The sequence below is a fragment of the Labeo rohita genome, chromosome 11 (assembly GCF_022985175.1).
Source record: "Labeo rohita strain BAU-BD-2019 chromosome 11, IGBB_LRoh.1.0, whole genome shotgun sequence".
NCBI lineage: Eukaryota > Metazoa > Chordata > Actinopteri > Cypriniformes > Cyprinidae > Labeo > Labeo rohita.
Window position 1 is genome coordinate 6,620,298 of NC_066879.1, and position 12,174 is coordinate 6,632,471.

The 12,174-nt window shown below is 34.9% G+C and overlaps 1 protein-coding gene across 5 annotated transcripts in view; it reads right to left on the reverse strand.

The window, feature by feature from the left end:
• The window catches only part of slc4a10a (solute carrier family 4 member 10a), a 57,566-nt gene that overhangs the window by 29,545 nt on the left and 15,847 nt on the right, over window positions 1–12,174 (reverse strand). For all 5 annotated transcript variants that reach the window (XM_051122426.1, XM_051122423.1, XM_051122422.1 and 2 more), the window contains one exon: window positions 927–1,008. In XM_051122426.1, coding sequence (XP_050978383.1) covers window positions 927–1,008 — 82 coding nt within the window. The remainder of the gene's footprint in view (window positions 1–926; window positions 1,009–12,174) is intronic.

A 12,174-nucleotide genomic window follows, 5' to 3' on the forward strand; every position in this document is an offset into this window, starting at 1 on the left:
TAGCATACTAAATGTCTGTCAAAAGCAAATATGGTGTACAACACACCCTCTTCTGGAGCTAATAATGTTTCAGCTTTATGCTGCTTTAATAATTAATATTGGGATAGTAACAAAAAACTATAAGCACAAGAAAAAGAGAAAGCATCTCATTGCTATTGGCTAGATAACATTAGCTTTCATAATCCATTAAATAACACAAGTTTAGGCCTAAAAATTAAAGTGTATGGTTAATTTATTACTACTTAATATAATTAATTAATTTAGAATTTATATTAATAATTTTTAAGTAATTATTGAAAGTCCTAAAAAAAATCACTTATTTATTTATTTATTTGCAATTTTAGCTAGAAAAGTTTTACTGTTTTAAAATTTGAGTTACATGCAACACAACAAAAAAAGCACAAGAATAAGAGAAAGCAACTCATTGTTATTGTCTGGATAATGTTAGCTTTCATAATCCATAAAATAATAAAAAATTTAGGCCTGAAAGAAGAAAAAGCGTAATAATTATTCAAAGTCAAAATGTAATTATTGAAACATATTAATTATTGAATTAATATTGAATTAACATCAGTTAATATTAGTGTTAGTATTAGTAATGAACTAGTATAATCAATCAATAATCAACATAATTAATTAATTCATAATTAATATTAATAATTATTGAAAGTCCTGAAAAAATTTACTTATTACCCTATTTTTTTTTTTTTTTGCAATTTTAGCTAAGATTTAGAAAGGTTTTGAGATTTGAGTTACATGCAACACAACAAAAAAGCTAAAAATGGAATAAATATATAATTAAATAAATATATTGTGCTGATACATTTAAATGAATGTTTTTTAAACATTAATTACTTTTTTAATAGTTCATCAGGCAGTGTGTTTGACTCCAGGTTTAAAGTGTGTGTTTAAAATGCTAAAATTACCTTCCAACTCCTCTTTTTCAAAATTCGTGTTGAGCATGGACCGAGTCCCTCCCCTGTCCAGCACGGCTTCCTCATCGTTTCTCTGCAAAACAGAACACAGTTATTATTATTATTAATAATATATTTGTAGATGTAATTTATTTCTGTGATAGCATGGGATTTTTTGTTAAATTATAAATGTTTTTATGAATTCATGCAGCGCTGAAGCCATAACAGACAGGCCCTCATTCCCACTCACACCACCAATGGATGACATCCCAAAATAAGCAGCTGTCTGCCTGAACTTAACCTTAGCAGACAGTTTCCATGACAACTAACGTGGCCTGCTGCTAGATCTCCTCAGAACATAAATGACATTGCTGTAGTCCCTTGTAAAGTCTCACTAGCCTTTGGCTCAGAATCCAGATCAGATTCAGAGCACTCATTCATACGCTTTAGCAGGGTAAACCACCACTCGCACATAATCGGTTACGCGTCTTTAGAGTAACATCTGGCTACGGCCCCCAAGCAAAACCAGACCAATTCATTTTAAAGGCATAGATGACTGTGAGATGATCCGCCTGTACCTGAGCGGAGAAAGAACGATGGCATTATGTAGGGATGATATTAAGGGTCCTATCAAGAGAAGGACAGGTCTCTAGGAGCTTTTAGGCCAGATGAGATGTGGATCACATGGGAAGAGATTATCATTATGTGCTGGAACATCCTACACATACATATGAGCATCCACGTGAGGGAGCCCAGGGGATCATGGGAGAGGCCAGCATATGCTGCAGGGTTATTTGGTTCAATCACAACAGTGCATACATAAACAAAGTTCGGCAAATGCGGATTCGAGCCTGGGTCGAAAATGATACTTTACAATCTACACCACTGGAGCTGTTATTTAACGACCTTCTTTTGTAATGCTGACTCTCACAATCACACGTTGGTGGGCGGAGTTAGTGTAAATAGCCTCTGCCAACAAGGCAGGCTATTGCACGAAAACAAGAGGTGGGATTTATCGCACGAACCAATCACATTCAATCCTAACCGATCGTATCCAATTACAGCGCGATGGAGGCACCGCTGTTAAGGGTGTTTGTACTTCTACAGTGATGTAGGATGATTTTGAAATGATATTTGAAGTTGAGGGAGAAAATATGATTGGAGTTTTTCGACATACCTAACTGTCTTGAACCAAAATACACAGAGTTCAGGCAGAGCAAGACAAGACGAGCGTTTGAGATTAAAAAGTATTTAAATTGTATTTTTTAATGAAAATAACCAATCATTTCGCTAGATAAGACCCTTCTTGTTCAGCTGGGATCGTTTACAAATACATTTGGGATTGTTTGAAGCCACATTTAAACTGCATTTTGGAAGTTCAAACTTGGGGGCACTACAGCAGTCCATTATATGGAGAAAAATCCTGAAATGTTTTCCTCAAAAAACATAATTTCTTCTGGAAGTGGATTACTCCTTTAACCCATTAAACAGGTCATCCTATATGGAAGAAACACTCATCACTCTTAATTTCTCTAAAAATGCTAGCAGTGCTTGAGATCCAAAACTTGTCAGTAAACTGCTAAGGCCTTGTCCACACTAATACGTTTTTGCTTGGAAACACACCTTTTTCTCTCAATCTTGGCCTTCTGTCTAACACTGAGACAGTGTTTTTGTCAAGAAAAACTGAGCTTTTGAAAACACTCTTTAAATATAAAGTGGATAAATTTGAAAACGCCGTTGTGGACCGTGAAAACAGAGGCTTTTAAAAATGATGTGACATACTGTACCAATAGATATTTATGTTTGTACCAGTATTGTGCCTGTCATGTGCTATTCACTTTCACACTGTTGCTAAAGATATAGTGCCTATAGAAAATCATCATACCCTGTGAAAACCTTTCGTCATATTATACCCTGGAGAACAAAATTAATAAAGTCTGGAGGAAAATTCTGGAGGAAATACTAAAAATTAATCATTGAAATGCCTGGTTTGGTATAGAGATCAGCCCCTTAGAGTATACCATTAAAAAAACTGGCTCAGGTGCAAACAATCAACTTCCAGATTAAACACCAGGCTAACTGCCCCATCTGAGATCAATAGAGATCAATAGTAGTAGTGTTGATTGCTTCAGAATAAAAAAAATGTTTCTTGAGGATTCCACTGTTAGTAGTGCATGGTACGGCAAAGTTGGGAGTGCATGGTTGGGAAAGTGCTTTCAAAAGACCTCAAAATAAAGTTGTAGAAAGGCACAAGTTAGGAGAAGGCTACAAAAACATTTCAAAGGCTTTAGCTTTCCCTCGAAGTATTGTTCATAGCATGTGGAAAGCGCCTGGCACCACTAGCACATTGCCTAGACCAGACCGTCCGTCCAAAGTGGATGACAAAGCCAGTAGGATATTGATGAGAGAAGCTACCAGGAGGCCAAAGGCAACTTTGAAGGACTTTTAAGGCTTTATGGCTGGGTCTGGTCAGTCTGTGCATGTGACAACTGTCTCCCAAGCTTTACACAAACCTGGCCTGTATGGCAGAGTGGCACGAAAGAAGCCTTTCCTAAAAAGTCTTGTTTGCGCTATGCAAAAACACATTTGGAAGAGTCTGATACCTTCTGGCAAAAGGTGCTATGGTCTGATGAGACCAAAATTGACTTTTTTGGACTACACTCCAAGCGCTATGTTTGGCGAAAAGCAAACACAGCACACCACCCAAAACACACCATACCTGCTGTGAAGCATGGTGGTGGCAGCATTATGTTGTGGGGGTGTTTCTCTTCAGCTGGGACTGGGTGATTGGTCAGGATTGAAGGGAAAATGGATGCTGCCAAGTCCATCTAAATTCTTTAGGAAAACCTGCGTCCCTCTGCTAGACAGCTGAAGATGGGCAGGTCATTCACCTTCCAACACGACAATGACCCTAAACATACTGCCAAAACAATAACAAAATGGCTTAAGGATAAAAAAGTCAGAGCCCTGACTTAAATACAATCAAAAATCTGTTATTCTAGTTTTTTAGTTTGCTGCTTCTGTGTTAGAGAAAAAACAATAGAACACAGGCAAAGAAAGTTCAACACTCTTCAACAATAAAAAAAAAAAAAAGAACATTGGCGTCGATAGTCTCGTGCGCAGCGCACTGACAGGTAGCGCCATTGCGCTTCAGGCGTCCCGATTTTGAGTCCGTGCTCGTGGACCTTTACCCATCCCATCCCAACTTTCTTTCCCAATTTGCTTCCTGTCTTTTTACTGTCCTATCATAACAAAGGCAAAACTGCCAAATAAAGCACAAATGTTCAGCAAAGTCAGCAGCAAAGACACTGGTTAATAAAATGGGATTACATGGTTTTCACACCAGATTCAATTTAGCGCAACTGAATGCGAATTCACCACACTGATCAATAACGACGTCGACTCTTTGCCTGCAAATCATCACTGAAGTTGTACTAATTTGACTGCCTTAGGATTCCTGTATGTATTTTATTGAGTTGCTATGCAGTTACTATGCAAGCCTGCACCGAATGTTCTAGTGTTAAAGCACAGCATTCGTAATAGTGATGCTTGTCTAATAAAAGAAACAATCTCAGAGCATCACTGCCATGGTGAGTCATTTTCTTGAGCTGTGATGTGTGCGTGCGTGTGTGTGGTCACACTCATGCCTGCAAAGAAACCATAAATGGGAATCCAGGGTGATCTATATAGATTACCATGGCAACTCAGCCCAGCAGGCTCATGGGAAGCTCCATTCAGTCTCTGTGATGTCATCAAAATGAGACCTAATCTCTCCATCTTGTTCTTGGAGGAGAGATGAAGGACACATGTGCATACAGATATTCTGATAACTCATTAACACGTCTAGCACACACGTCATTAGTACGGCACATAACGACATGGAGGTGGAAAAAATGTAGACACTGTTTGATAAAGATAACACCTGTGCAAACATATGAAAACACACACACACATGTTCGCACCCCCTTGTGTGTTCAGACCTCACTAATGAAAGCTAACAGTGTGTCCCGCAGGCCTGATTCTCTTTATATTAATAAGCAGCTTCCTGACTGCAGCTGAGGTGTGACATTATATCTGAGGTCCCCCTCCTCGTTCATCATCCCTTAATCTTTCTCACTTTGTTTTTGCTTTATGCATTTCCTCTCTTTGTATTCCATTTCATGTCCTTCTGTCGTTCGCTCCCTCTCAGCCTAAGCAGTCACATGACCGAGGCTGCTCGGGTTGAATAATGATGAGGCAGATTCGCACATGTGGACACATTTACATACGCACATGCAGCACAGGGGTGGGGGAGGGACTGGGGTCACTTTTAAATGTGGGTTTCATACAGAGCAGAGCAATTTAGAGCTGTATTTATTTTATTTTTTTGTAAAAAAAAATAGGGCTGGCAGTTGATTTACATAATATGCAAATCGATTAATTAACTTAATTGCAATTGGTTCAGAGAGCATGAATAATTTCTGAATATATATATATATATATATTTAACTATATATATATATATATAGTTCTAGATATACCATTTTCCAGTGACGGAAAAATCTGAAGGCCGTCCATCATTTTGACAGATTACACTGAGGGTGATCTATTGTAAATTGTAGCTGTAATTCCCACCCCTATCCAGTTGGTGGCATATGCGGTCCAGTGTAGCAGCAGAGCACTGGATCCAGAACAAAAATGAAACTGTCACGAATGTTTTCCTATGCGTCTGATTACACACAGGCGAGTACACAGAAGCTACAACGATCTATCACGCCACATTAAAGAGCACCAAAACGGTATTTATTGCTTGAATTTTTTTAATGAAATGGACAGAATTTGAAATCTGAGACTTTATTTCATATCAAAAGTAACACAAAGCCTAGCCTATTGCTATTTATTGGAAGGAAGACGCACTATGTTCTGTTCATTCATCAACTGAAAACAAATAAACCAAAAGATCGATTGTGATTTAAGAATCGATTTTGGTTCATTAAAATGAGAATCTATAAAAGAAATTGATGAAACCGATTTTTTGTGTTTGTTTGTTTACCCAGCCTTAGCATATTTTGTTGTTTTTAAACACTGCGCTATCGTCCTGTAGGTTCATGATTAAAAATCAAAATGTAAAAAAAAATAAAAGTAATTAAATGTTTTATTCTAATTAAAATATGAAAATTAAAATGACGGTTAATAATAAATCATGGCAAAAATTTTACGACAATGTTAAAGTCTAACCTCTGATATATATATATATATACAGTAGTCAACATTTGAAGTAGATCAAACCTTTCCATCAAACTTGTCCTAAAACTAAAAAAAAACCCGTTCTTGTCTTTGATGAACTTTTTTGATCCACTTCAGATGTTGACTACTGTATATATTAGGGATGCAACAATACAGTTAGTTCACAGTTCAATACATACTTCGGTTTTTAACCACGGTTTTCGGTTCGGTTCTGATATCTTGCCACTTCAGTCTGGGTTCAGACTGGGTTCAGTCTGGCAACAAATTAACAAAATACTCCCATAAACCTCTGTACACTGGAAAAAGCGTGGTTTAGTATATGTCTGCTTAATTTTTCTTTTGAGAGAGGTATTATCTTTTTTATTTTTACGCAAAATAGAATGGGTTTCATTCATCTTGGACACCAGAGGGCACCCTCATGCAAAAAATCCATGTGCGTCAAAGAAGTATCACTGATGACGTTCCGTTCCAGCTTCTCTAATATGGATAAAAGCATCGCTATTGCGGTAACTGATTAAAAACATGATATAACGTTAAACGTTTTGAATCATGAAATGTAAGGACAATAAACACTCGTCTGCAATAGTATATGGTTTATCTGTGTTCTACAATCCACCTCGTGTATTTTCATAAGCCATTGCTAATCGACATACATAAAATATGAGTATAGAATTTATTGTCTGCCTCATTCTGTGATAAGAATTCACATTGGATCACATAAGGAAGTCATTTCAAACACTTGACTGATGTTGTGAATTAAAAACAAGTTATAATGTTTTTATAACTCTCGTTGGACAACAGGTTTAGAAAGGCTTATGATTGCATGTCATTAGAATGGAAGATGCTCTCCGTGTGTTGCTTTTTCAAATATAAGCAGGGAAGCATTTCCTCATTTCAGCATCAAGTAGTATTTCATATCTATTTGTTCTACTGTATTTTTTTGTCCTATTGCTTGTAATTAGTTTCTTATTCTTATTTAATCACTGACTGGTTACTTGTCTTCAGTGAGCTTGAGGTTAGTTTTTTTTTATTATTATTTAAGCTAGTATTAGTTTTTTGTGATATTGACACTGGTGACAAGAATTATGAAATTTCAATGGTATCAAACATTTTGATATCATAAAGACCTTATCAAGCAAAAATAACCATATTGCGATATACATTGTTACTGTAAAATTAAAATTACTCACGCCATGATATAAGATTTTGGTCATATCGCCCATCCCTATATATGTACATCAGCCCTAGTAAAATCACAAATGATCTGAATACTGAATATAACTGTGTGAGTGCAGTTTCAGGGCAAGTTAAAGAGATTCACTATAACAGCCACGAATCCCACTGCAGCTTTTCCATTAAATATTTAAAAAAATCCATCCTGACCTGATTTTATACTTAAAAACAGACTCTACTCCCTGTCTTCCACAAACACAAACAAACACAGCATTTCCACAGCCTTACAGACATGAATGTTACTTAAATCAACAAGAAATCAGTATGAAATCAAAATTAACCATAGTTTTCATTTTTAATACATGTTTTTGGTCTGTTTTTGCACAGAAAAGAAGAAATTGTTTAATAAAGCTTTCGGATTTCATCCAAAAAATATCTTAATTTGTGTTCCAAAGATGAACAAAGGACTTACATATTTGAAACGACATGAGGGTGAGTAATTAACAAGGACAGAATTCAAATTTTTGTGTGAACTATCCCTTTTAAAAAATACCATACAGGATCCAAGATTCCATCTGTCCAACATCTGAACCTGAAAATAACAGCTGCCTATCTTACTCCAGCAGCCGGAGAGTATCTCCAGCACTTCATCCTTTCCAGTGTCACCCTCTTACTGTCCTCTCATGCCCCATTTAACGACGACAAAGGCAGCCACTGTTAAAAGCAGAAGAGGAACGACGGAAGAAGACACTTTCACAGACAGGACACTCTGAATGTAGGGTGACATGATACATAGTACTAGTACTACCCACATGCATGTTTCTTTGCCTTTGTGTTCAAACAGTTGTCACGATACCAAAATTTTGACTAAAATATCATGATACTACTACTGAACCGATACCGCAAAAAAAAAAAAAAACATAGAACAACAGGAAAAGTAGTTGAATAATAGGTTATCCAAATGGAGATCATAGTTATTTTATCTATTAAAACAAAGCACTTCATCTCCCCTTTAAAAAAATAATAAATAAAATAAAACAATAAGAATCACATGCCAGTGCCACTACACAGGATTACGGTGAACAACGACCGTCCCTACAGGTATGTAGAGATCTTTGCTATATTGGTAAGTTAGTTTAAAGGATAAAGCCAAATCTTATTTCATGATATACTAATTTATTTCACAACAACAATTTATATCGTGACAGTCATTTTTTGTTATTTTATCTTTGTTATTAATAATAAGAACCTAAATGCAAGTAACAAACCAAAGGACAACTACAATAAAACAAAGACATATGAAATAAAGAGGTCCTATGAAATCTGTTTTATTTTTTCCTGAATTTCATTTAAATTTTTCTAGACTTCTAGATGGTTACATTAAAAAAAATGTATTTATCAAAAAGCATGTCTAATAAATTGAAATCATGAAACTTGCAGGATTTAACAGCAATTTATTAAAAGTTTAACAAAAATTTTTAAGGCCCTATGAAATTGTTATTATTTTTCTCAAATTTAGTTCTGTTTGTGAATTTCTATTTTATATAAATGTTCTGGATTCTATTTGAATCGTTTCATTACATTTTAATAATCAAAACCATGTCTAATGAATTTATAAATGATAATTAGATTTGATAAAGAATTAATTTATTATAGGCTATTTACTTTTTTTTACTGCACAAATACTTCTGGTAAATAAATTCTGGTAAATATTTTTTCGGGTAAATATTCCTTAAACATTGTTTTAATAATATTTGTATTATTAGTAGTAGTTCTATCTTTACACTGAAGGTTCATGAAACCCCAGACTACTTTTTCTGAGATTAGAGCAGAGGTGTTTGTGTTGCACATCACATATGACAATGTTAGCATCCGTTAATTTTAATTGTTGGAGAAAACTGGTTAGTTTTGAGAAACGTTAATGGATCGAAGGAGACTGTTTGTTTTTGTTTGCTTTGTAAGTAGAGTTCGGCATAAACGCGATTCATTCATAAGGTGAGCGTAATAGCGGTTTTTACAACTCCTTAACGCAACCCATCAAAAGGATTATAAATGCCGCAAAAATAAGCCTTAAAAGTTAATAGAGGTGCAACAGCACGTTCATATATATGTTTTTGATACAGAGTGCAAATGCCTGTGCATTTATTTGTGTTATTAACTCAATGGGAGCGAAATGAAACTGTCTGAACCCGAAATTGGCTCTCACCCCTCTTCCCCCACCGCTCCGCAACGCATCACGCCCACTTTTGCAGCATTTTTCAAAACTATGGTGAGAACTAACCAGTGCTGAAACAAGGGGTTTCATGACCCTTTAAGTAATGTGTTAACATATTTCTGACTGTCAAGTTAAACCGAACTTTTATTTTGACGGGTTGCTGTGAAGACCTTTAGGGTCTTCATTATATGATGATAGTTTTCCACAAAAGAAATTGTGAAATGCTCATGAAGTGACTCTCAGAGCAGTTCTACAAATTATGTTCATGTGTTCATGCTGAAAACACGCTGTGTGCAGTAAACAAAACTGCACGTCTGCGCCATTCACTAACACAGAAACACAGAAATTCGGCTCTTATTAAAATGCATTCTTAAAGTACCAGTACTAGTAAACGCAGAATCGTACCATTCTTAAAAGCAGGGGATCGCAATACTTTTTAAGTAGCGGTATATCATGCAACACTAAGTTCAAACAATACTGAACTAAACAAATCAACAATCAAAATGCATTAAGCTTCCATATATTTTACTCCTGTGGTTTATAGAGCCATTTTTCCTGGTAGATTGGACATCTTACAGGAAATTCCAGTGCTAGAACAGTTCGTATTCTCTAAACAGCCTCCATTAACTCTGCAGAAGTGCATGCACATGTATTTCACACTACATTCCTGAATAGCAATGGATCTCATCAGACAGCAGACTGAATAGTAAGAGTTCCTGCTCTGAAAGCCTCTTTTGTTTTTCCGGTCAGAATTTACACTTAACATCTTCATTCTTCAGTCTTGATAGCATTCTCAAAGTCCTCTGTCTGCATCTAAGGAGACCTCGGTCAACTCTTTCCGCTAATAACGCAAAACTCAGATTGCGTTGAGACAAAGAGGCATTATGAGGACACGAGGATGTGTAATCCATCAAATGCATGTTTTTATGATATCATCAGATCCAGCATTAGATCATAATGGCCTTATGGAAACGGTTAATAGCGGATAAAAAGGTCATATATATATGGTGAGTGTGACGGATGTTGCTTTTCTGCTTCATCCGGAGCGAGGGAGCTGTAATCAGTGACTTTAAGACTTTAGGAGATTGATGCCGGATCACTTTACGCTCAGAAGCTTAATGCGAAGAGTAATCAGCAAACTACAACGAGCTGAGAACTGTGCTGGGATTTGTACAATGATACAACACTAGAAGAGTCTGCAGGAGATGAAAGAAGATCAGATACTCCTGGACTAATGATTCGCACTTTTGCAATCAGAGCAGACAGAATCGCCTCTGAGGAGGGACGTCCAGTCAGCTGTAGTTGAACTGTAGCTGAGGGCCTGGAGGCTCCTTCAGGCGATGCTCTCTCGAAAGCGCAGCATAAATATACAACGGAAGTTTAACGGTGACACACACACAAATGTTGAGTTTAAGATCTCATGGAATGGCTTAATGAGCGTGGTTTTCTGTCCTTTGTTGATGTATTTCCTTTTAAAAACAGGAAGTTGGGGGTGTGTAGGTTCTAATGTCACGGGGGCTTTAAGTCATATTCGCTACAAATCCAAATGGTAACTCTGATTTATTCCAGAAATTACTGATTAACTGATTTATTAGGGAAGACAGATTTTCCCCCATAATTATTTTAATTTGATCGCAGTTAACAATTAAATTCCATACTATTTTGTCTAAATTAATTAAAAATACAACACCAAAAACTAGAACTAATATAGTTTAAAATGCTACACGTGAATTTAGACATCACAACATTATAATGTATAGTAAATAGATATTATTTTTGAGATTTGATAACTTTATGTAAAAACAGGAGAAATGAATTAACTAAAACAATTAAAAATATTTTTGGTAATTGAAATTGATTTTAATTATTTCCTTGGCAACTGATACATTTAAGTACTAAAATTACTAATTGAAATTAAACTGAAATTAAAAAAAAGGATTAAATCAATTTAGAATTCAAAATAAATAAATAAATAAAAATGACAAAAACACATAACAAATTTCCTAAAAATAAAGAATAATAATACAAATGAAAGCCAATTCAAAATATTAATAAAATTATGCAAATAATATGAAAACAACACTAATATTAAACAACACCGTTAAATATTCAACAACCGAAGCAGTACAAATTGCTTTGGTACTGAAAAATGTGGTCATTTTTTTTATAAATAAAAAACTATTTACAATTTTTTTTTAAATCTAATAAAAATTACAAAAACAACAAATTTCTTAAAAATAAAAAATAATGATAAAAATGAAAGCTAATTTAAATACTAATATAATTATGCAAATAATATTAAAATAACACTAATATGGAACACTATCTGTAAATATACAACAACAGAAGTACAAAACGGTAAGGTGCAAAAAACTTTTAGAATTTGTAAAAAAAAATCTAATAAAAATGCCAAAACACATAACAAATGTCCTAAAAAAATGAAAGCAAATTTAAAATATTACGAAAATTATGCAAATAATATTAAAATAACAAAAAACACATAAAGTTGCTAAAAATAAAATAAAAATAATAACAAAAATTAAAAAGATAAGTCAAAATATTAATAAAATGATGCAAATTAAATTAAAAATATACTGACCAATATCATTAAATATTCAACAACAGAAGCAGTACAAATCACTTTCA